At 44.6% G+C, this 26768-nt stretch overlaps 1 protein-coding gene across 1 annotated transcript; it reads left to right on the forward strand.

Moving 5' to 3' along the window:
• Positions 1-26238, forward strand: b4galt1l (DP-Gal:betaGlcNAc beta 1,4- galactosyltransferase, polypeptide 1, like). The gene is made up of 6 exons (XM_070913049.1): positions 1-897; positions 6647-6882; positions 11676-11863; positions 22524-22646; positions 23272-23376; positions 25645-26238. Exons 1-6 carry the CDS (start codon positions 564-566, stop codon positions 25772-25774), a joined length of 1116 nt encoding a protein of 371 aa, XP_070769150.1. The 5' UTR covers positions 1-563; the 3' UTR covers positions 25775-26238.
• Positions 26239-26768: the final 530 nt, after the last annotated feature.

Genomic DNA, 26768 nt, shown 5'->3' on the forward strand with positions numbered 1-26768 from the left:
TGAGCTGCAAACTTCGAGTTTCCACGGAACGTCTTTCGTTTCGTTTGGAACCGGCAGCGTTTGTTAAGTTTTGTTGAATCTTAGTTTTTTACACTTTTTGAAATTAATTTTCTGAGCTTCGGGGAGACTTTTCATCCTTTACCGGCAGTTAAACGTTTAAAGGAACCAGGTGACGGAAAGACGGAGTTCCTGAGCTGCTAACTCTCGGTAACGTTAGCAGTTAGCGGTAACAGTTAACGTCACTTTAAAAGTTACTGCTAAATTTGGGAGACACAACTGAAACTTTGAACGGCACTTTGTTTTGTTATTCGGCTTCTGTCTTTTTTTGGGAGCTTTTCGTTTGACTTTGACCGAATCTCGGTGTCCGAAACTTTGAAACTTTCAAGTCAACTTTAACGATAATGGAGCCCGAAAGTAGCAGCTAACAGTAAGTTAGCGGGGAACAAGAACCCTGCGGAAACAGTCAAAGTTCCATTTCCGCCTTGTAAAAGCTCTCCTCGTAGTTTCCAGCACAGCAGCTGGCGTATCGACAATTGTTTCAGTCGTTGAAGCAGTCGGTCGGGATGGCCGGAGACTCCACCGTCAACTTTAACCTGCTCCACCGGACCTGTAAACTGGTGGTGCTGCTCTGTTTTCTCCACATCTCCGTCACTGTCGTCTTCTACGTCCGCTCTCTGGACATCCGGTTCGCTTTCGTCCAGAACCAGCAGTCCCATAATAATGTCACACAGCCAAATCAGATCAGAAACACCGAGTTCACCTTCCAAACCGGACCAAAGGAGGTCCAGCAGGAGCAGGAAGACGAGCCGAAACCCCCGGAGCTTCAGCCGGAGGAGAAGAAGGCAGAAGAGCCGGTGAAGAAGCTGGAGAAATGCCCTGAAACGTCCCCTCTGCTGGGTAAGACTCTGTTTGATCTCCAGTCTGTGATGAGCAGCTGTCATACCTGCACCTTCAAGGAGAATCAGTTTCTGTTCGGTTTCACAGGTTTAGACGTTAAAGTTCATATTCACACATTGAGGCGTCACAGGGACAATACTGATGCCACAGCTGAGTTTCAGTGTCAGAACACAGCCCCTGTTTGGTGAATAGAAACATATTGGTAAAATGTCCACTGTACTGACTGAGTCAAGTCTGCTGGTGGTACAACATAGAGTGTCCATGAGGAGACAGCAGCTACATGTCAGCAGGGCTGAGCAGGAGGGAGGTCAATGTCAGCCAGGGCTCGGTCACGTGTTGTCAGGGACCTCCCTTCACATAAACAGACTTTACTTCAGGAGTCTATGTCAGATGAGACGTATCTTTGTCTCTCGTGGTCTCTAGTGTCACCTTATTTTATCGCTGTCCTGACTATAAACAGGGTTCATAGAAAGTCTTGTAAGTTTGGGAAATGCTGAATTTTAACCGTTATGTTTTCAAGGTTGCTTGAACTCTAATATAATCTTTTGAAGAACAACTTAATCTGGTAATTCATCGACACAATCACTCATGTAAACCAAAATCGATTTTAAGGAGGACCTATTATGCTTTCTCTTATTTTCTGTCATATACATCGTGTTGCAATGTTGGATATTCCTATTAAACGTTACCAAAGTTGCCAAATAATGAAGAAAACATATGTAAAAGTAATCCCTGTTAGCCAAAAGCTCAGTCTTCAGACTGCTCTGAACGCTCCCTTCGCTTGTCATGTCTTACTTTTGTGAGACGTATTACATAATAATCCTCAGGGATGGTCATCTTCTCAGGGCAGAGCAGTGACAGCACGCCCACCAAGAAGAGGGAGAAAGAAAAAAAGCATGTTAACTACTGCTAACTGTAGCTGCCTTTCGCTAGTTAGCTGTGCATCTAGCAGTCCTCTTAGCCATAGATATATATCTATATCTACGCTCTTAGTTAGCTGACTCTGACCATCTGACTCTCGGAGCCCGGAACTGAAAACCTCGTCCTCCCAGCGGTCCAAAGCTCCTGTGCTGGTGGTCTAAACACCACCAACACTCCCCTGGTGCTCAGAGCTAACTGAGCTAATGGCAGCTACAGTTAGCAGAAGTTAGCAGTTACTTTCTAAAACTTTCTGTCCATCAGGAAACTCCGTAAATCAGCGAGAGTTGAGGCAGAGCAGCCGGAGGACATCAGAGGGAAAACCAGAAAACATTTTCACAGAAGCTCAGAGGTGTCTCTCTGCCCCTCGTGGGCTGCAGGGAGCCAGCCAATCAGAAGAAAGTGGGTTTTTAGGGAGGCGGGCCTTGAAGAGACAGGAGCTCAAACGGCTTGTGTCAAACAGAGGGTGAACTGAGGGCCTGCATGAAGGGCCACAATAAGATGAAGAAGGACTTATTTGATCTGTGAATCATGCAAAGCTGCTCTAGTGGAGTTCCAGAATAAAGATATAGAGCTGGACATGAGCAGAATACCTCCTCTTTAAGGTTTGAAATGAAACTATCCCGTCCGTATTTTGTCTCCTGCCGTCTCCCACCAGACGCGGACCGGGCCGGACTCGCTCTGCTCCGATCCGCGTCTGGTGTAAACCTGGCGTCATGAGGGCGACCATTAGTTCTCAGAATGCAACTTTTTGGTTTAGGTACCTTGAAAGTGCTTGAATTGTACTCGAATTGAATCTTACTAAGCTGTACGAGCTCTGTATAAAACGGCTGTTTTTCTCAAATAAAATAATTGCGATCATTAAAAGTGATGTGGCACAAATGAAACACCATAGAAATGAGCTCACCTGCTGTACCTGTCAATGAGATTTTACTGACGATTGATTTGTCATTTTGAGGCTGCAGTTTGTAGTTTTGCGAAACAAGTCATCACATCAGCCAGTGATTGCCATACTAACTTTTCAGTTCACAACAAAAGTGACACTTTACAAATAGAGCAGGTCCAGACCGACTCTTTATAATGTTATTACAGTTCCCACCAGAAGCACTTACTGAAGAGGAACCTGCAGCTGACGTTATCAAATGTCTCAGAATCGCAGAGTTAAAGCAGGAGGAAAACCAGTATGATTATTATTGATTGATATTATTGATGAAGCTTCAGCAGGGTAAAGACTGAAGAGACACACAAAGTAGAAATTATGAGTATAAGTAATATGTTACTGCGTTATCAAGGTGATACAGTCACATAGTTTAAAGCATCTATAAGGTATATTCTAACAATAACACTGTCTGAAGCGACAGTGTGACGGTCTTCAGAGTGACTTTCAGCTGCATGGATTACACTGAAGATGTGTCTGTCCAAAACAAGCAGATGATTAAAACAGCTGATCTGATAATCGAACACACACACACACACTTACACACACACACTTATACACACTTACACAAAGTTATACACACTCACACATACACTTATATACACACACACACACACTTACACACTAATACACACTTGAGACAGAGATGCACAGAAACAACAGCAACAACAATAGTAACTATAATAATAATGGAAATATGACTAATAATAATATTGTAGTAGTAGTAGTGGGAGTCAAGTAGGCCAATCGCTACACACTTACACACGCTTATATGATATGATGCAGCCATGAATATATTGGAATCTTTTGGGATCACCTCTGCAGAACTGCTCAGAGAACAGGTCTGGACTCTGCAGATTTGGAGTCTGATGTGGTTTCTGGAGTTCAGTGACCTGAGCTGACATATGAACAGGACGTGATGAAGCCGTCTCAGTTCGATCAGAGATGTTTGTTTTCAGTCTGAAGGTGTCCATGTTTTCTCAGCTGTGACCCCCCCCCCAGTAAACCAGTTTCCAGTCTGCTCTAACGTTCACAGCTGGACCTGTTTGTCTGACCCCACCCCCCGTGTGTTTTACTGTAGTGAAAATTATTTCAATCCAGGAAGCTATTTAAAGTAGAGCCCGACCGATTTATCGGCCGATTTTTGCCTTTCACAGACAATCGGAATCGGCATATATGTTGTCCGATTTTCACCAATATTAATTCAGAATTCAGAAGTGGTGTCATGACATAGTTTGTCCAGCAGAACGCCCTCCAACTCCATTGTTTAGAACGCTCTCTGCACCGTCTGTAGCGCTTGGCAGAGTCTGCATCACAGCTGAGCAGACGGAGGTCCGCAGTCCAGCACGGTCTTTACGGTAAGTTGCTGTAAAGTTCATAAACAATAAGCCCATCATTTTCCCTTTTCAGTATAATATAACCCTGTCCCTGACAACGGGCACGGCACCCGTGCTTATCACACTGTTTGCGATGCTAGCGAGGTAGCTAGCCAGCTGTAGTAATGTACGTTATATCAGTACAGTCAGCAACAGATTGGAAGATTAGCATCAGAGCACCCCCTCCCTTCATGCTGCAGTGATGCTTTGAGTCTGTTGAGCGCTGACTTCACGCCATGTTGTTTCCTAGTTGGTGAGGTGCAAAGCTGGAAAGTAAATGAACAATGAATGTGAAAATCGTCATGTCACTCATGCTCGTGCTACATTAGCTAGCTAGCTAACCACATAGCGACTTTCATACCTAGGTGAGTGGAAACTAATGTGTTAGCTTCTTAGCCCGTTCTGCCGTTACATTAATAGGAGTGTAACGGTAACGTTACAGACTGTTTGTTCAGGACTGACTCGCAGCTCGATGCGCCCTCCTGTAAGTCTGTTTTTCCACCGGAGACGTTGGAATACGTCTAAATCGAGGCGCTGTTCATCTCCTGACTCGGCAGCAGCAGACCATGACTCAATGACCGTTAGACATGAACAGAAATATTGATGAAGATGACGTGTTTGATCAACAGAAAAACACCTTTCTGATTGGAGTTAGGGTTAGAAAAAGTCTTCTGTTCATTCAGTTGTTCATTCATACTCGTATATAGGCTTGCCCTACACAACACATTATGACATTCTTTGCAGTGAAATTGCCTTTTTTATTATTTAGTTTTTGAAGAAGATGTTTACAATACAGGAACGCTGTGCTTCCTGCCTAAACCTGCCTCTGTTGGATTGGCAGGAGCTTGCTTGCCCTACACAGCTGCCTTGTGTTATTTATTTTTATATTTATATAGGCAGCATTTTCTGTATATTTGATCCTTTTTCTTAAGTCAAGTTCAATTTAAAATTTTAATTGTTCTGCTTGTGTTTTTATTTATAGTTATTAAAGTTTAGTGTCTGCACTCATGTCCATTCTGACAAAGTTTATTGCTGAACTGTAAAACCACCTGCTTCCATTACATATCCTTGTCACAAGTGTTTAATAACCTTGTCTTCATGGATATATATATGTATAAAGAATATCGGCTGATATATCGTTATTGGAATTTATGTACTCCCTAATATTGGTATCGGCATCAGCCCCAAAAATCCAGTATCGGTCGGGCTCTAATTTAAAGGTCTTGTCTTTGTGAATCCTTCTTTCAGACCTCATAGACACATAAGTTGGTGTCACCATCATGGTCCGAGATATGTTAAAAAATGTAGTACGAGTATGTGCTGGTAACAGAGGTTCTGTTTACTTGCATCTGGTCAGATTAAGAAGATAAAATCACAGCCAGCTGTTTCCATTATCATTTTCAACGTGAGACAAAGTCGACGTCATAATGAAGCTGCTTCTGTCTGCTGAGCCAGCAGAAAGTACAGATTCCGTCTGAGAGTTTCTTCTTCTGGTACAGTGTAAGAGTCTGTCTAAACTGGCTCTGTTTGTAAAGTGAGATGACTTTTGTTGTGATTTGGTGCTATATAAGTAAAATTGAATCAAACTGAATTAAAATGTCAGATGTTTCCAGCTGAAGGCAGCTGTGTTAGATGCTGAAATCCAAACAAAATGACAAAGTTATAAGCTTTGACTTGATACAGATTTGACGAAATGCTGATTCTCTGATGGCAGACTGACACGTCATCAAACAATCAGATGTCAGATGATGACCATTGGACTTTAGAGTCAAACCCATCCAGGTACTGCGAGATCTGACTGCAGAGTAGACGACCCTGAACGCACCACACATGTTCAGCTCTCTGAAGGCTTTGTAGACAGACAGACAGGCTTCATGTCTTCTGGTTTATATTCCAGATGTTTAGTTTCCCTCCAGCAGGATGTCACTGTTGCAGACACAAAAACTAAAGCAGATATGTTGTTGTGTTTAGTCTTGCATTGATGTGTATATGGAGACTCGGAGTCCAGATCTGACCTGAGAACAGTTTCTGACTTGTCTCTATAGTCTGCGGGTCAGGATGGAAAAGTACTAGTGTCTGTGTGTTAATGAGCAGTTTGGACAGAAACCAGCCTCTTTCTGCACCAACATATTTGTCTGATTACACACTGAAAATGCTGCTGAAGTTTGTCTGCTGGACGAACACGTTTCCTGTCCTGCTGTTTGTCTTCGAATCATTTCAGTCTCGATATAAAACTCTGTTTTATATTTAAAACTCTGTTTTATATCACATTATAAAACACTGAGTGGACTGTTGGTTGAATAAAACACAACTTATTCATTTTGACTTTGTCTCTTCCGTCTGATACCTTAATCTCTTCTGTCTGATATCCTCATCTCTGTCTGATACCTTCTTCTCTTCTCTGATATCTTCGTCTCTTCTGTCTGATATCTTCGTCTCTTCTTCTCTGATATCTTCATCTCTTCTCTTTGATATCTTCATCTCAAAATCTGTTTGATTTTGCTGTTTGTGTCCTCAGTCGGTCCTCTGCGGGTGGAGTTTAACACTCCGGTGAATCTGGAGCAGATTAAGAAGGACAACCCCAACCTGCAGCCGGGAGGCCGCTTCAGACCCAAAGACTGTGAGGCACTGCAGAAAGTCGCCATCATCATCCCCTTCCGCAAACGAGACGAACACCTCAAGTACTGGCTGTACTACCTGCACCCCATCCTGCAGAGGCAGCAGCTTGACTACGGAGTCTACGTCATCAACCAGGTACAGTGTGACGTCACAGTAGTGTCTTCAGACTACACGTCTCATAAGTATGTCTAATAACCTGTTTCTGACTTGTAAATATATAAATATAATATATCTGAGCTGGAGTTAAAAAATACACAAACTAAACCAACATGATGCCCCATGTCTGCTAAAGTCCATCATCGAATAGATATGTCATATTGTTTTATTGTATTAACCCTCACATGACCGACTCAGTAATCATACACCTGTCTGCACCTTTACACCTGAGGTGCACACAGAGGAACCGCAGGTGTTACTGTATATCAGTGTGGAGGTAGAGTCACAGAAAGTTATGAGCTCAGGGACTATCATTAAAAAGGTCCTGGAAATGTCCGGGAATGTCCTTTGTTGCAGTGAAACATGAATATCTGTTTAAACACACTCAGCGAGGGAGTGTTTGCTGTGTGTGTGTGTTATGGTCAGACTGGAGACCAGTTAAACGCTGGAGCTCAGAGGAGCTTGTTGTTCTGGCAGCTGATTGGTTAAAGTCTGTTCTGGTAACTGATTGGTTAAAGTCTGTTGCAGCTGATGCAGTTTTCTTATTGTGCGTTTAAACTGGACACTCTGATGCAACAAACTGATCCGAGGATCCTGGCGGAGATGGTAGATCATGGTAGGATCCTTCTCTCCACAGACTGCCATTCTGTTGTGGAGTCGCAACCTGAAGTCTTTGAAATAGCTGGTGATCAATCTCTTGCCGTGGTTTGGGATGTGGTAGTGGTTCATTGCTACTTGAATTAGATTGTGGGGGATGGAGGACCAACGTGATCCAGGCACCCTGAGAGTCCTGGGACTCTGCCTTTGGATAGGGGTGTCAGGGTACCATTCTCCTGGCCAGCCCTGAGGAAAAGATTGGCCTTCGATAGTCCTGAACTGGCTTATGTTTTCATTCATTAATTCAACCTTTATTTAAGTCTCGGAGAATCATTGAGGGCATGCTCTCATTTTCAATGATGTCGAAATAACAACAGAATAAATACATACAAAAGAAAAGAATAAAAAACATAAAGAAATAATAATATTTAATGAGAAAACAAACAGACAGCAGAACACCATTAAAAACAGTTACATTCAAGAGCAGAGTAGCTTGTAATCATGGTTTTAAATGGACCGGTAGGTACCATTGTGTCAAGTTTTAGGGAGTGTTGTATAAAGTTGCAGGTGTGAGCAGCACAGAAACTAAAAGCAGTTTTCCCAAATTTTGTGTTTGCACGCGGGACTTTGAGCGATAACAATCACTTGAACGAGGCGAGTAATGATTATGGGACCAATTTAATAAGGAAGTGATATATGATGGTAAATTGACATTTTGGGCTTTATAGATAAATAGGAACCAATGCCTGTCACGTCTCACTGTTAGAGATGCCCACCCAACCTTTTCGTACAAAATGTGATGATGAGCAGAGTAACTGTCACCGGTAATAAATTGTAGGGTAGAGTGATAAACTGAATCTAGAGGTTTAAGAGTGGAGGCAGAGGTGTGTCTGTAGATAATATCACCGTAATCCAGGACAGACAAGAAGACGGCCTCAATTATCCGCTTCCTACTGAACAAAGGAAAATTAGCTCTGTTTCTGTGCAAATATCCAGTGTGTCGATGTGAAATGTAAACAGGCGTTTTTGATTCAGCCAGATACCAAGATATTTGTACTCTGAGACTCTGTCAATACTGTGTCCATTCAGTATAGTAATATGCAAACTATTGTCCACAGTATCTCTGGCTCTAGAGAATATCATGTATTTAGTCTTGTTGGCATTCAGGACTTATTTGAAATTAAAAAGTGCATCATGCAGTTGATCAAATGCTTGCTGTAGGATTTCAGTGGCTGAGTGTGCAGTATTAGCAAAGCAATACAGAATTGTATCATCCGCATAAAGATGGGCATTGCTATTTGTTATAGATGATGCAATATTGTTGATATAGATTGTGAACAAGACAGGACCCAGTATTGAACTTTGTGGAACCCCCTTTGGCCGATACTTGATATGGTCATTTTTTAAGGTCATCACCACCTTTATGCAGTGGGACTACATGTGCAGATTTCCAGACCTTCGGGATGACTCCAGTAGAGGGATGTGGGCGAGGAGACCAGTTCAGTAGTTTTTGTTTATTACAAAATCCAATCACAGAGCAGTAAACACTCATTTAAATCAGTTTCAGATCAGTTTTTAAAAGAAAACAGCGTAGAACAGGAAGAGAAACACTTTTAAAGGAAAGAAAAGACAGAGTGAAAAGAAGGGGCTTAAAGGAGATCACTGACTCAGCCGGGCAGTTAGTTTCAGAGCCTCGAGGTCCTGACCGCAAACGCTCGGTCCCCTTTAGGTCCCCTTTAGTGTTCAGCCGGTCCTCTGGAACAGGCCAGACCTCTGCCCGAAGGTCTCAAAGTATGTACCGGAAAGAGGTTAGAGGTAGAGAGCCTGAAAGGTAATCAGTACTCTAAAACATACTGGGAGCCAGTGCAATGACGTAGTCCTGCTCTCAGAGACTCTACTGAGCTGAGAGGGTGTCGGTCTTTCAGCTCATACCTCATTAACCCTGCCTTGACTGAGCTCCTCACTGGGGCAGATATTTATGAAGTATGATCCCATCCATGGTGTGTTTGAGGGAACAAAGTCTGTTTGAACTTTCTGACACAACAGAAGATACAGACACAGTGTGTTCACCGAACTGAGAGCTGATCCTGTTCCATCTGAGAGCCACATGCGTTCTACCTGCATTCCACCTGACATCCACCTGAGATCCACCTGAGATCCACCTGCGTTCCACTTGCATTCCAGCTGAGGTCCTTCTAGATCCACCTGTGTTCCACCTGTGTTCCACCTGTGTTCCACCTGTGTTCTACCTGCGTTCTACCTGCATTCTACCTACATTCTACCTGCGTTCTACCTTGCGTTCTACCCGCATTCCAGCTGGGAGCCACCTGAGTTGCACCTGGCACTCCACCTGAGATCCCCCTGCGAGACTGTCCTGACTCTTTAACATCACCTCAGGAGCAGATTCAGCTCTGACTCTTTAATGTTTCCCTTTGGGGACAAAAAACATCTAACTAACTAAACTCTGTCTTTTCCTTCTTCTTCTCACGGCACTTTGATTGTTTGTTTGTGACGTTGACTCACAGTTGTTCTTTTCTCTCTTGTCTGTGTCCTTCCTCCTCCTCCTCTTCCTCCTCCTTTATTTTAGTTTCCTCCTCACTCTGCCTCCTTCGCTCACACCGCCTCCCCCACCCTCCCTTCTCCCTCTGCATGTCAGGCATTTCTGACCAATGGCTGTGGTTGCTGGAGACCCGCCCCCTGCTTGGTCTTGACCAATAGCAGCTGATGTTGGATCTGGTAATATGGGATTCTTTCTTCTTTTCTGTTTCTACTTTTCTCTTTGTTTCTAGCTGCTGATACAAACATTATTGATCAAAACATCTTGGAAACGCATTGCAGTGTAAGCGGGGGGGTGGCAACAGAGCTCCACACAGCTGGCCAATCAGTGAGTGAGGTGGGTGTGACCTCAGGTTGTGTCAATAATTTATTAATTCCATGAGGTACATCAAACCTGCTCAGTGAAACTGATTATATATTTCATATTAGATTTAATGTCTCAACTTGTTTTTTTTACTTCACTATCACACTGAAAAACATGTTCACAGTGATCTGAGGTCTGTGTGAGGAGAAGCTCACTGCGCAGTTTGTTTTATAAATAATTGATGTGGTGAATGTTTGTTTCTGTCAGATATCAGGTTCTTCATTTCAGCTTTGAGTCAGAAGGAGGACATGATGATGATAATAATAATAATAGAATGAGGACATGGTGTTCGATTAAAGTGTGCTCTGTCTTCAGCTGCATGTTTGACATGTCGAGGCGGCTGCTCTGTCTGTCCTACAGGTAGTAAACAACACTTCACACCTGAGATCTCATTGCAGGTGTTGGTTGCCTAGCAACATGTGCTCTGTTTACTGCATTGTGCAGCCAAATACCTGTCTTAGAAACCTAAGGAGGGGTTCTCATCACTTCTGCTTCATATCAAACAGGAAACCATCATCTTTTTATTAACCAGTGACTGAGTGAGGGTACACCTGACCAGGTGTGACCTGCTGTGTGTGTGTGTGTGTGTGTGTGTGTGTGTGTGTGTGTGTGTGTGTGTGTGTGCGCACAGACTGGAGGTGGGGTGGTTTGAATGTCAGGCTGCAGGTGAGACAGTGAAAGCAGACACTCAGGTGAACTTATTCTGTCAATGTTTTAACAAAGATGTTGGCAGACTGACACCGAACAAACAATCTCTGGGCTGTGAGGCATTCAGGGACTCTTTTAAACACTCACCTGTTTCTCATCTTTTTATTGGGGTTCCATCCAACTTGCAGGTGTGACACTACTACATACTTCAGGTGTTCATTGTAGACGTACAAACAATCTTCACACCCAAAGACCATCTTCATCTTTCACTTCCCTTGGAAGTCTCTGTGTCCTTGAACATCTCCTCAACATAAATACAATTTAAATACAGAGAGCGAGTCCCTCAGTAATTATAGTTTTACTATATATGAATATAATTATAATTCTAGTAATATAATGCAGCCTGTGTCCTCTTGATGGTGATACTCTTGGTGTACTCTACGATGTTGTATGTCTACCATGATGCTCTGATGTAATCTGTTTGAGAGACAGACAGACAAACAGAGAGATTAATAAGTTATAAAAACTGCTTCTGTGTTTAACCCTTTCTGTCTGTGTGTGTGTGTGTGTCTGTCTGTCTGTCTGTCTGTCTGTCTGTGTGCATCAGGACGGAGCGGAGATCTTTAACCGAGCGAAGCTGCTGAACGTGGGCTACATGGAGGCTCTGAAGGAGTACGACTACGAGTGTTTCGTCTTCAGCGACGTGGACCTGATCCCCATGGACGACCGCAACACCTACAAGTGTTTCAGTCAGCCTCGACACCTGTCGGTGTCCATGGACAAGTTCGGCTTCAGGTGAGACGACACACCTCTGGATCTTTGTCATGGAGGATCCCGTTACTTTATAGTCTGGCTTTACAGAGTTGTTCATGACAAACATCATCAGAACCATGAATGAAATCCTTCATATGAAATAAAACTGAGATTCAGAAATCAGAAAATCTGAAATCAAAAATACTTTATTGATCCCCAGGGGGGAATTATACAGTAACTGTGCTCCCATTCAAGAGTAGAAAGTAGCATAAATTTAGAAATAAGAGTATGTACAAAAATAAGATATAAAAAAATAAGAAATAAAAAATATACACATTTACAATATTTAGTGAAAAAAAAAAATACAATAACAATGTACAGTGCTTAAAAAATGTATTAGACCATCTGTCATAAAAATGAGAAAACACAAATATTTTAGAAATCTGTCAAAAACTTGTTTCAAACTAAAAATTGTATTGTTATTTATTAGGCAAATAACAAACTGGAACAACTAAATAGTCACATATTCACATATATTAACCAAAAATCTTAATATTTTGTATGACCTCCTTTGGCCCTGATAACAGCTTGCATTCTTGCAACCACAAAACAAGTTTTTCTGTTCAGGAATGCAAGTAAATAACTGTAATTTGGCATCTCAATCAAAAAATAATAATGTGCTTTACTATTTTTTTCTGCTTTTTTGTAAAACCGTAAATTTGAGAATTCATGGATAACAACAATAATTATATTTTAGCATTAAAGATATCATTTTGATTAAAGAGCTTGGCTTACACATACTGGTGGATTAACCATTACAGAAACATAAAATATTTTGGTAATCAGCAATACTGTTAATTTAGGGCAGCGGTGGCAAACACCTTACATTGGGTGGTGGTCTAATAAATTTGTTAAGCAATGTATATGTATGTATGTATATATATATATATATGTACAGTTTGCCACTGGAACTCAATAACAAAAGAGACTGTCGAAAAGTACATAAAAACAATGCCAGCAAGAATGCAAGCTGTTATCAGGGCCAAAGGAGGTCATACAAAATATTAAGATTTTTAGTTAATATATGTGAATAAGGACTATTTAGTTGTTCCAGTTTGTTATTTGCCTCATAAATAACCAGGGCCAGGGCATCACTGAGCTCCTGGACAGTCTGAGGTGCAACCTGGCGTCATCGGATGGACCGAAACATAATGTCTCAGTGGTGTTCTGGAGCGTGGGGGCCAGCCAATGGTATCAATTCCTTCATCCTCCAGGAACTGTCTGCATACTATCGCCACATGAGGCCGGGCATTGTCGTGCACCAGGAGGAACCCAGGACCCACTGCACCAGCGTAGGGTCTGACAATAGGTCCAAGGATTTCATCCTGATACCTAATGGCAGTCAGGGTGCCGTTGTCTAGCCTGTAGAGGTCTGTGCGTCCCTCCATGGATATGCCTCCCCAGACCATCACTGAGCCACCACCAAACCGGTCACGCTGAGCGATGTTACAGGCAGCATAACATTCTCCACGGCTTCTCCAGACCCTTTCATGTCTGTCACTTGTGCTCAGGGTGAACCTTCTCTCATCTGTGAAAAGCACAGGGCGCCAGTGGCGGACCTGCCAATTCTGGTGATCTATGGCAAATGCCAATCGAGCTCCACGGTGCCGGGCAGTGAGCACAGGGCCCACTAGAGGACGCCGGGCCCTCAGGCCACCCTCATGAAGTCTGTTTCTGATTGTTTGGTCAGAGACATTCACACCAGTGGCTTGCTGGAGGTCATTTTGTAGGGCTCTGGTTCATCCTGTTCCTCCTTGCACAAAGGAGCAGATATTGGTCCTGCTGATGGGTTATGGACCTTCTACGGCCCTGTCCAGCTCTCCTAGAGTAACTGCCTGTCTCCTGGAATCTCCCCCATGCTCTTGAGACTGTGCTGGGAGACACAGCAAACCTTCTGGCAATGGCACGTATTGATGTGCCATCCTGGAGCAGTTGGACTGCCTGTGCAACCTCTGTAGGGTCCAGGTATGGCCTCATGCTACCAGTAGTGACACTGACCCTAGCCAAATGCAAAACTAGTGAAAAACAGTCAGAAAAGATGAGGAGGGAAAAAATGTCAGTGGCCTCCACCTGGAAAACCTTTCCTGTTTTGGGGATCGTCTCATTGTTGCCCCTCTAGTGCACCTCTTGTTAATTTCATTAACATCAAAGCAGCTGAAACTGATTAACAACCCCCTCTGCTACTTAACTGAGCAGATCAATATCCCAGAAGTTGAATTAACTTGATGCTATACTCATACACTTATAAAGTGTTCCTTTAATTTTAGCTTTGACTGCGGCACGCATTCGCCGTGGCATCGTTTCGATAAGCTTCTGCAATGTCACAACATTTATTTCCGTCCAGAGTTGCATTAATTTTCCGCCAAGATCTTGTATTGATGATGGGAGAGTCGGACCGCTGCGCAAAGTCTTTTGGTGACTCTGTGGTGGCCAATCCATGTGTGAAAATGATGTCTCATGCTCCCTGAACCACTCATTCACAATGTGAGCTCGATGAATCCTGGCATTGTCATCTTGGAATATGCCCGTGCCATCAGGGAAGAAAAACTCCATTAATGGAAAGACCTGGTCATTCAGTATATTCAGGTAGTCAGCTGACCTCATTCTTTGGCACATAACGTTGCTGAACCTAGACTTGACCAACTGCAGCAACCCCAGATCATAACACTGCCCCCACAGGCTTGTATGGAAGGCACTAGGCATGATGGGTGCATCACTTCATCTGCCTCTCTTCTTACCCTGATGCGCCCATCACTCTGGAACAGGGTAAATCTGGACTCATCAGACCACATGACCTTCTTCCATTGCTCCAAAATCCAATCTTTATGCTCCCTAGCAAATTGAAGCCTTTTTTCCAGATTAGCCTCACTGATCAGTGGTTTTCTTAGGGCTACACAGCTGTTTAGTCCCAATCCCTTGAGTTCCCTTCGCATTGTGCGTGTGGCACCACCGTCAGAGAGTCCAGCTCCACCCCCACAGCGTCACTGGCCTTGCGGATCAGTTTATTGAGTCTGTTGGAGTCCGCCACCCTCAGCCTGCTGCTCCAGCATGCAAGAGCATAGAGGATAGCACTGGCCACCACAGACTCATAGAACATCCTGGTCTGCCAGTCAGGTAGTTGACAATCCCGGACACGAGGGGGTCATCCACCTGCATCTCCGTCAGCTTCTTACCCAGTAGAGCCGGACGGATGGTGTTGAACGCACTGGAGAAGTAAAAAAACATGACTCCCACAGTGCTTGCTGGCTGTTACATCCACGGTGTAAGAAGGAGCGCTACCGCAGGTCGTTCATTCCTACGGCTATAAGATTGTTTAACTGCACATAAATCTGCACAATTTGTACATACTTTATATTTTTCCGTGTATATATTTATTTTGTCCCCCATATTTTTTATATCTGTATTTATTATTTGTATATTGTTGTTTCTTTTTAAAAGATATACTTCTAATTCTTATTGACACAGTGCTGTCTGCTGTGTGTTTCTGCATCTTTCTGTCTTTGCTGCTGTGACGTGTAAATTTCCCCGCTGTGGGATGAATAAAAAGTCAAAGTCTTATCCAGGTGGGCCTAGATGTGATTGAGCAGGTAGATGATGGCATCCTCAACTCTAAGTCAGGGCTGATAGGCGAACTGAAGGGGGTCCAAGTGTGGCTTGAACATGGGCCGGAGCTGCTCCAGGATGAGTCTCTCCAGGGTCTTGATGATGTGGGAGGTCAGTGCCACGGGTCTGTAGTCCTTGGAGCTGGGATGCGGCATCTTCGGTACAGGAATGGGGCAGGACATCTTCCACAGCACAGGGACCCTCTGAAGAGTCAGGCTCATGACACCATCAGGGCCCGCAGCCTTGCTTGAGTGGAGTCTCATCAGCTGTCTCCTAACATGGTCAGCAGTGAAGCACACTGTAGGTGACCGGTGGGGGAGGGGTGGTGTCGTCAGGTTGGAGAGTGCCATCAGCCTGGGGACTGGGGTACGAGGTGTGAGGAGAGCTCTCACAGGGGGGTGAGGGGCTGTGAGGAGGAGGAGGGGGGCGATGAGCAGGGCCCACTGTATCAAATCTGTTGAAAAGCAGATTCAGTTCGTTGGCCCGGTCCACACTGCCTTCAACTCCTCTGTTGTTGGTCGGCCTGAAACCAGTGATGGTTCTCATTCCCCTTGTATTTTTTTTTTCCACTCCAGCTTCCTCCTGTACTTCTCCTTAGCCTCCCTGATCTTTACCTTCAGTTCCCCCTGGATCGTTCTCACCTCCTCCCTGTTGCCAGCTCTGAAAGCCCTCTTCTTTGCATTCAGGATGGCCTTGATGTCCTTTGTCACCCATGGCTTGTTGTTTGAATAGCAGTGAACAGTCCTTGCTGGGACAGTGGAGTCCACACAGAAGTTGATGTAGTCCGTGATGCACTCTGTGAGCCCATCAATGTCCTCTCCATGTGGCTCTCAGAGTGCCTGCCAGTCAGTCACCTCAGAACATCCCTGAAGTGTCTCATAAGCCTCCTCCGACCATTTCCTCACTGTCCTTGTGGTTGCAGGCTGGCTCTAACCCATGGGTCTCAATCTCGCGGCCCGCGGGCCAATTGCAGCCCGCAGGACAATATTTTGTGGCCCCCACCTTGATATAAAAGTTTAATGTTAGTGCGGCCCGCGATTTTTGTTCGTCCAATGTGCGCTGAGAATGTGCGCACCTCACGGTAGCTTGTGTTGTTATTTTTGCTACACAGCTTTCTGTAAAATTCAAAGATGCATTATTAAACCTTAATAAAGCATCATTCTTTTAATTTGAGCATCATCTCCCCGTTAATGATCACTTAGTTTAATTATTGTGAAGCACTTTGTAAAGTCCGTTTCAACGCGATCTCTGTCAATACATCACTTATCGTTCTTCTGATGTTTAATAATGATGACTGACACTTTACAGTGGTGACGGTTTGCAGAAACACGTGATGAATTTTGGGTAAAGTCGCCCCAAATATCCACAGCAGCTGTGCGTACTGATCAGCTGTTGGAGAACCTGTTCGTAATTCTCACTGAGGTCTAATGAGTAGAGCTGACGTACAAACGGACGTTAAAAGACCTTTACATCCATGTTTGGCGCACTGTGTGACAGCAAATGAGGCTCGTGCATGTGATTCCACAGTGTGTGACATTAATGAAACAGAACCAGGCGAACCTGCTGCTGTGCCACACCACATATTTGGTTAGACAACGCCGCTATGCTCCTGCTGCATCCATGGAGTTATTATAGAAAACAAAAAAGCCAGTAAATAACGCTTCCATGGGATAACGGCGTCCCACTGTCCCGGCTTCATGCTTTCACTTGTTTCTATGACGACGTTTACAACAACAACAGCACGGTAGAATTCGCCTTTTTTTGCGCTCACTAACCCGGTACTTTCTACCATCTACAAATGTCATGATGTTCATATCATCATGAAAGACATGAATATCGAGCGCAAAAAGAAAGGCGACTGCTACCGGGCTGTTTTGTTCGGCTCAGCTATGTGAGAGGAAGCGCTGCCAGGTTTCTGGCAGCAAGGAGTAGGCAAGAGACGCCATGTTAAGAAGGAACGTTCATGTTCAGAAGAACCCATTGAAGTTAAATAACTGTTAGTAATGTAGTTTGAGAAGTTTTGATTTTTTTTAGCAAAGCTTTTTTTGTGGAATACCTGATGCGGCCCAGCCTCACCCAGACTCTGCCTCCAGCGGCCCCCAGGCAATTTGAGTTTGAGACCCCTGCTCTAACCACTATCGTTAGCATACCGTAAGTCCAGGGTCCTCTCCTCACTAGTAGGACAGCTCACATACTGAGTGAAGGTGGGAAGTGTCTTAGTCATGGTGACGTGGTTGAAGTCACCCGAAAAAGCAATGAGTGCATTTGGGTGTTGAGTCTGGAGACGGGCTATGGCGGAGTGAATGACGTCACACGCCGACGTCTGGTTGGCAGAGGGAGGGATGTAAACATTCACAACAATGGCATGTGAGAACTCCCTGGGCAAACAGTACGGTCTGAGTCCAACCGCCAACAGTTCAATGTCTGGGCAACAGACACGATCCTTGATGGTAATGTGGGAAGGACTGCACCACCTCAGAATCAGAATCAGAAACTGTTTATTGCCAAGTAACATACATTACAAGGAATTTGCCGTGGTCTGAAGGTGCTATTGTTTTGACAACAAATCTGTAGAATATAAAAGGTAAAATAAGAATAAAAATAAAAATAAGATAAGATAAGATAAATAACAAACAGTGCAGTGACCAAAATAAAGTAAAGTGTCCAGATAAAGTGTCCAGTAGGGGGTGGGTGCGTTAATTTAACGCAGGGGGGACAGGGGTGATGTACGTTAATATAACGTATAACTTGTGTTTGTGTTGGTGGGGGGGGGGGGTCAATGTAAGTTTGTCAGGTTGACTGCAGAGGGGAAGAAACTGTTTTTGTGGCGGGAGGTTTTGGTCCTGATGGACCGCAGCCTCCTGCCAGAGGGGAGGGGGTCGAACAGATGGTGTCTGGGGTGGGAGGGGTCAGCAGCGATCTTCCCTGCTCTCCTCAGGGTCCTGGAGGAGTACAGGTCCTGAAGAGATGGGAGGTTGCAGCCGATCACCCTCTCTGCAGAGCGGATGATGATCCATCACTGTCTGGTACGCTGCTGCCTCCACCAAGGACAGACGCAGACTGCAGCGTACCAGACGGTGATGGAGGAGGTGAGGATGGACTCTATGATGGCGGTGTAGAAGTGAACCAGCATTGTTTGTGGCAGGTTAAACTTCCTCAGCTGCCTCAGGAAGTACATCCTCTGTTGGGCTTTCTTGATGAGGGAGCTGATGTTCAGCTCCCACCGGAGGTCCTGGCTGATGATGGAGCCCAGGAAACAGAAGGACTCCACAGTGTCCACTGGAGAGTCACACGGGGTGATGGGGGCGGGTGGGGCTGCGCTCTTCCTGAAGTCTACAACCATCTCCACTGTCTTTGAAGCGTTAAGCTCCAGGTTGTTGCTGTTGCACCAGGTCACCAGATGGTCAATCTCCCACCTGTAGGCAGACTCATCCTCTCCAGAGATGAGTCCGATGAGGGTGGTGTCGTCCGCAAACTTCAGGAGCTTGACGGACTGGTGACTGGAGGTGCAGCTGTTGGTGTACAGGGAGAAGAGTAGAGGAGAAAGAACGCAGCCTTGAGGGGAGCCGGTGCTGATCGTCCGCGAGTCTGAGACGTGTTTCCCCAGCTTCACGTGCTGCTTCCTGTCAGACAGGAAATCTGTGATCCACCTGCAGGGGGGGTCAGGCACGTTCAGCTGGGAGAGCTTGTCCTGGAGAAGAGCCAGGACGATCGTGTTGAAGGCAGAGCTGAAGTCCACAAACAGGATCCTGGCATAGGATCCTGCGGAGTCCAGGTGCTGGAGGATGAAGTGTAGGGCCAAGTTGACGGCGTCGTCTACAGACCTGTTGGCTCTGTAGGCGAACTGCAGGGGGTCCAGCAGAGGGTCAGTGATGGATTTGAGGTGGGACAAGACCAGGCGTTCAAATGATTTCATGACCACAGAGGTCAGGGCGACGGGTCTGTAGTCATTTAATCCTGTGAGGTGTTGAAGATGTCCGTGAACACCGGAGACAGCTGATCGGCGCCGCGCTTCAGGCAGGATGGGGAGATGGAATCTGGTCCAGCAGCTTTCCGGGGGTTTTGTCTCTTGAAGAGCCTGTTCAAATCTCTTGTTAATGAGAACGGCAAGCCCCCCTCCTTTACGCTTACCGCTCTCAGTACAATCCCTGTTGGCCCGGACAGCCTGAAAGCCGTCGATGGAGACGTTGTCATCGGGAATGTCCTGGTGCAGCCATGTCTCCGTAAAGCACATTAAATTACACTCCCGGTACTCCTTCTGACTCCTGGCCAGCGCGTTAGCTCATCCATCTTCTGTGCCAGCGATCTCACATTGCCCATGATGAGAGAGGGGAGACACGGCTTATGTCTCCTCTTCTCCATGAGCCTCTGTTGTCTTGACCCACCTCTCTTCCCTCGTCGCTTCGTTCCTCCTCTGCATCCTCTGTGTGTTTTTCTCCAGATTTCAGTCTGAATGAAAGTAATGAAAAAAAGTACCAGAACTCTCTCCACCAGCAAGTTTGGAGAAGGCGCAAGTTCAAAAGTCGGTATTTAAAAAAAAATTCCAACAGGAAGTGAAACATAAACAATAGATGTGTGCATCTTGCCAAGTCTCTGGAGGGATGAACACCAGGTAATCTAGAGAGTCAGAGAGATGTCATCAGACAGGAAGTACTTTTCTTCTCTCTGCTTTGGCAGCAGAAACAGTTTCACATTGACTTAAACTCAACTTTTTTTTATCTGCATCACATATTCAGAACGGGACTAAGATGTTATTGTCTTTGAGCAGGGAAGTGAGATCTGATGGTGATGATGATGATGATGATGGTGATGACACGTCAGCTTTGGGTAGCTTCAAGTTCATCTTCCTGTCATGAGGGGATGTGTGTTCAGGAAGTGCTGACAGTGGAAGAGATCTGCTCTGAAACACCACCCTCTGCCAAGGTCCTCACTTCCTGTTTCCTGTAGAGACACACACACACACACACACACACACACACACACTCACACACACACCCTGCAGCAGGATAATTTAAAAAGATGAAGTGTGCCTCTTCACTTCCTGTTGATGTTTAAATGTGAGAAACGGAAGGCTTGTTTGAGATGAGATGCGGCTCGCCTCAAAAGTAGACGAGAGTAGCCCTCTGCAGTCAGGGGGGTAACAGAAAGCCTGAAGTCAGACAGCTCACGGTTGGCTGACTCGACTTGTGATGGCAACACTGTGGAATAATAAATATAATAAATTATAACTTGTTTTTTTCAGCTTCATTAAACTTTATTCAACATATTACATATATGTACATATTACATCAGGCACAAAACAAGTACACAATGTAGGAGCGCTGATAACAAAAAATAGTATATAAATATTAAGGAATAAGGATTGAAAACAAAATAAATCAATGAAATCTTAAAATAGATAAATAAGGACATACAGTAGAAAAGAGGAATGAATTGGACTTCAGGGGGATTATCAAACGTGTTTCTGTAATATTCTTTTTTTATAGTCTGTAAGAGCAGTGAGTAACATTAGTGGTATTGAAAGCAGGAGAATTTACATCAGACCAAAACTTTGATATTTTACACTGAAAGAATAAATGGAAAGATGTTTCATCGGCATGTCCACAAAAACAACAAGAGTTATCAACATCCACATGTGTGGAGGTTACATTGGTGACATTATGAAATGAACGTCTTTGACTTTGTTAGGAATACAACATTTATCAGGTAAAGACATGTTTTTATTCCAGTTTATTTCTTCCAAATGTGAGTTCCATCAAGCATTTTGTTTCTGCAGCTTGTGAAGAGCGACTGCGACGCCTAGCTCTGTCAAGATTTGCAAGTCTCACACAGTCGAGCATCCAGAGCAAGTCGGACAAATTAACTAACCATCATGCAATTCACTCAGCAAGATGGCCATCGAAACTGCGCAGGTCTGCGCCGGACTGGCTCATCTTAAACAAGCCTTGAGTGAGTGTGACGGCAGGTCACATGGTACAGACCTGCTACAACACAGTGAGTCTGACCTGCTGTCAGCTTGTCCCAGTGGTCACTCATAGTACTGCAGCTAAAGAACCTGCAGCTCCATTGAGCTCCGTTATGAAAGAGTGGTGTGTAAACCGGCTGACAGGACGTATTAGCCATCTTAGTGGGTGGTGACGGTGGGTGGTTGTGTTCCTGTATGCTCTGGGAACACGCATATATTCAGTATACTCAGATCAGTGATCTGCAGCAGGGCGGTCTCGGTCCAGAACAGCTAGCCTGGATCAGGCCAAAGGTAACAGAATCCACTGATTATGTGTCACACTATTGTTTTAGGGGGGTTATGTGTCACACACTTTCTTTCTCGTGGTATAATTTCCCCCCGGGGATCAATAAAGTATTTCTGATTCTGATTCAGAGAGCTAGACTCTCTGACAGTGGTGTCAGAGAGGAGGATGCTGTCCAAGCTGCGGGCCATCTTGGACAATGTCTCACATCCTCTCCATGACGTACTGGTCAGGCACAAGAGCACCTTCAGTGGGAGACTCATTCCTCCCAAATGTACAACTGAGCGCCACAGGAAATTATTCCTGCCTGTGGCCATCAAACTGTTCATTTTTTATTTTATATTTCTTATTTTTATATTTCGTACATACTTTTATTTCTAAATTTATGCTGCTTTCTAATCTTGAATGGGAGCACCAGTACTGTAAAATTTCCCCCCGGGGATCAATAAAGTATTTCTGATTCTGATTCTGATTCTGAAGCAGTTGCATGGCAACCTGCTCCAGGAAGTTAGTGGTCCTGGTCAAGAAATAGCCTGTGAGATAAAACATGTTAATTAGTGAGCTTTAGAGGTGCTGGTTGGTGGATTGTATTGGGTCCTACTGCAGGTACTACTCCCTTGGCTCGTCTCTAAGTCCCCCCCCCAACAGAGTGAGTAAAGTCTCTCAGCTTTTACAGGGAAAAAAATATTTTAAAGCAAATATGTTTCTGAGTGTCAGGTTTCAAATATATCTGTTGTGGTAAATGTGATGAGTCTCTATGTCCTCTGTTTCTGTCTGTGTCTGTCCTGCAGGTTACCTTATAATCAGTACTTTGGAGGCGTTTCCTCAATTAGTAAAGAACAGTACCTCAAGATCAACGGCTTTCCCAACAACTACTGGGGCTGGGGAGGGGAGGATGATGACATCTACAACAGGTACTAAACGTGTACACACTTTATCACAAACATGTAATAAACCAGCAGCTCAGCTTCCCTCCCTCACCTCCTCTCAGGAAGACCGTCTGTGGCTGAAAGAATTCAAGTCACATCCACATCAAATAAAAGAAAAGGACAGTAATGTGACAGTAATGACTAGAGCACAGAGGTCTGTTCCCAGCTGAGATGTGGTATCTTGCCTCTGGCGGTGGAAACTAGACGCTTCCTCTCAATTCCAGAGGAGAATGGAAAGTGTCACCTGTGTGATTTGGGAGAGGTCGAAAATGAAATGCACGTTTTGTTTAACTGTCCATTATATCATAATTTCAGATCTAGCTTGCTCTCATTATGTCAGTGCTCTTGTTTGTTATGGTTTGTAGTGTTTTGTAAGCTCATGCAGGCTTGGCACTTTTTTTATGCATGACACTCTGGGGAAAAAAATAAATTACCTACTTAATTTTACTTGACTATAGTTTTGGCTACTGGACCCATCTCTGCCGGCAGATCAGGTTCATTTTCCTGAAAGTCTTTCTGCTTTGACCTTTGACCTATTGTTGTAACATTGTTTTACTGTGTTGTTCTGACTTCAGGGTCACTCAGTAAAAACTGATGTTGCTGTTTTCAGGCTGGCGTCCAAAGGGATGTCCATCTCCAGACCGAGCGGTGAGATTGGAAAGTGTCGCATGATCCGACACGAGAGAGACAAACAGAACGATCCGAATCCTCAGAGGTAAAGACTGGACACATCCTCACTATAAAACACTGCAGGAAACCTGCTCTTTAGTTTTATTTCTATTTCACAAGGGAACTCACATTAGGACTATCAGTTCAGTTCACCAGGCTTTATTGGCAAGGTCTGTTCCAGTCTGGGTCGGCTGGACAGGGTCTGTTCCAATATGGACCGGGTCCGTTCCAGTCTGGGTCAGCTGGTCAGGGTCTGTTCAATTTTATTTATATAGCGCCAAATCACAACAAAAAGTCATCTCATGACACTTTACAAATAGAGCAGGTCTAGACCGACTCTTTATAATGTTATTACAGAGACCAACAGTTCCCACCATGAGCAAGCACTTTGGAGACAGTGGAGAGGAAAAACTTCCTTTTAAGAGGCAGAAACCTCGAGCAGAACCAGACTGTAGGTGGGCGAGAGAGAGACAGACAGACAGAGCAACTATAATTATAATAATAATGGAAATATGACTGATAATAGTAGTTACAGCTGTAATAATAACTGAAATATGATTAATAATAGCAATAACAACTTTAATAGTAACAGAACGATGACTAAAAATAATAACTGTAGTGATGAGAGTCAAGCAGGCCCATGGCAGCAGCAGCCAGATGTACCAGGACCACAATCCACAGGAACCTGCGAGAAGAGAAAGCACAAACAAACTCCAGGAAGATATAAAGTTAGTAACATGCATTGGAGGGACATGAATGTGTAAAGATGGAGAGGGGAGGAAAGCTCAGTGCATCATGGAAAGTCCCCCAGTCTAGGCGTATAGCAGCATAACTAGGGGCTGGTCCAGGCAGGCCTGAGCCAGCCCTAACTATAAGCGTTATCAAAAAGCAAAGTTTTAAGCCTACTCTTAAAATTAGAGAGTGTGTCTGCCTCCCGGACCCAAACTGGGAGCTGATTCCACAGGAGAGGAGCTTGATAGCTGAAGGCTCTGGCTCCTGTTCGGCTTTTGGAGACTCTAGGAACCACAAGCAACCCTGCATTCTGGGAGCGCAGTGCTCTAGTGGGGTAATAGGGTACTATGAGCTCTTTAAGATATGATGGTGCCTGACCAGTAAGAGCTTTGTAAGTCAGGAGAAGGATTTTAAACTCTATTCTGGATTTTACAAGGAGCAAGTGCAGCGAAGCTAATACAGGAGAAATATTATCTCTTTTCCTGGTTCCTGTCAGTACACGTGCCGCAAAATTCTGGATCAGCTGGAGAGTCCTCAGGGACTTATTGGGACAGCCTGATAATAAAGAATTGCAATAATCCAGCCGAGACGTAACAAATGCATGGACTCATTTTTCTACATCTGTTTGAGACAGGATCTTCTTGATGTTTCAATGTTACGGAGGTGAAAGAAGGCAGTCCTTGAAGTTTGTTTTACGTGAGAGTTAAAGGACATGTCCTGATCAAAGACAACTCCGAGATTCCTCACGGTGGCGCTGGAGGCCAGGGCAATGCCAACTAGGGTAACAATATCCTTAGATACTGTGTTTCTGAGGTTCGAGTTCAACATCAGATGATTGCAGGTCATCCAGGTCTTTATGTCCTTAAGGCATGCTTAGAGCTTAGCTAACTGATGAGGTTCTTCTGGCTTAATCGATAGATATAACTGGGTATCGGCCGCATGGCAACGATACCAGTTACCATAGCCAGCTCCAGTTCCCTCTGTAGGCTCTACAGTCCTACATGCCTCCTTCCAGGATCTCACCAAAAATGAACAATCTGCTGGTTGGTGTCCATGTTTGTTTTGGTACAAGAACATGTGACAGTTGGCATTCTGGTGGGATTTGTAGGGTCGTCTACTTGCAGAGTTTCAGTGGTTCAGTGTGTTTTCTGGTGGATTTACTCAGTCGTCAGGTTTCTGCTCCTTCCTGACTGTCAAACATCTTCATGTTGAACTGCAGAGTGAACTGATGAATGGTGAATGAACTGCTGAATGGTGAATGAACTGCTGAATGGTGAATGAACTGCAGGGTGACCTGCTGAATGGTGAATGAAATGCTGAATGGTGAATGAACTGCTGAATGGACTGCTGAATGGTGAATGAACTGCTGAATGGACTGCAGGGTGAACTGCTGAATGGACTGCTGAATGGTGAATGAACTGCTGAATGGACTGCAGGGTGGACTGCTGAATGGTGAATGAACTGCTGAATGGACTGCAGGGTGAACTGCTGAATGGTGAATGAACCGCTGAATGGACTGCAGGGTGCTTCACCTGCTGAGAGGGAGGAGATTCCATCTGTTTGTTCTCTGTGTTCCTGTCAGGTTCGACCGGATCGCTCACACCAGAGACACGATGAACAAGGACGGGATCAAGTCTCTGTCCTACAAAGTGGTGAAAATAGACAAGTTTGACCTGTTCACTAAGATCACAGTGGATGTGGGGAAACCATGACGACGAGTGGCGGAGGTCAGCTGATTGGAGGATGAGAGCTGGACTGATGCAGTAAAAACCAAACGTGCCTTTTGACACTTGAATCTTTAAAGTTCTGGTTCCTGTCGGACCAGACGTGCTGGACTCAAACATCAGCTGTTTCTGCTGTTAGTTTGATTCTTCTTGTTTTTGCACAAACAGACAGACTCAAAGTTTGTGTGTTTATTTTCTCTGCGGGGCCTCGAGGACTTGTCTCTGATTGGACATTGACTGTAACCAATCAGCTGCCTCCGTCTGTCAGTCAGACGCTGCTGCTGCAACACATCCTGCACGAGCCTTTTATTTTGAAAAATAATCTGAGACAACCAGCGCTGCTGAGTCACATGGTCCGCTTTTACTGGTGGGGGATTATAGGTAATGAACAGGGTGGGTTTTAGATCTGGTCTGATCCTGGTTCTGTTGATTTGGTTCTGGTTCTTACTGAATTGTGCTTCTGATCTGAATTATTGAAGTAAGAATGGAAACCAAAATATAAATATAATGAAAATAATCTCAACTCAAGGACCACTTACTGAACATGTTTGTTTAGTTTATGTTGGACAATGAATATCAGCTGATGTATCTTCAAAACTCACATTGATATTAGTATAAGTCGACCCCGCAGACAGGAAGCCAGCAGTGAAACTGATCAGATCCAGTCATAATCAACAACTTTACATCAAAACTAACAATAACTTACTAAGATTAAGAGAAACCACCAGCATGCACACCCACCCACACGCACGCACACCCACACGCACGCACGCACGCACGCACGCACGCACGCACGCACGCACACACAAAGCATCAGTTTAGAGACACAGCACACAGCTTTGGTTTAAGATGTCTCAGGTCGGTCCTGGTCCCTGTGGATCCTGGTCCCTGTGGAAGCACAGGAGATAATAATTTAACACGACATGTAAAAGTGGGCCAAAACTGCATTATTGCGCTGACTTGCGCTGTAAACAGGTGTGGA

Source organism: Enoplosus armatus, chromosome 10 (assembly GCF_043641665.1).
Source record: "Enoplosus armatus isolate fEnoArm2 chromosome 10, fEnoArm2.hap1, whole genome shotgun sequence".
NCBI lineage: Eukaryota > Metazoa > Chordata > Actinopteri > Centrarchiformes > Enoplosidae > Enoplosus > Enoplosus armatus.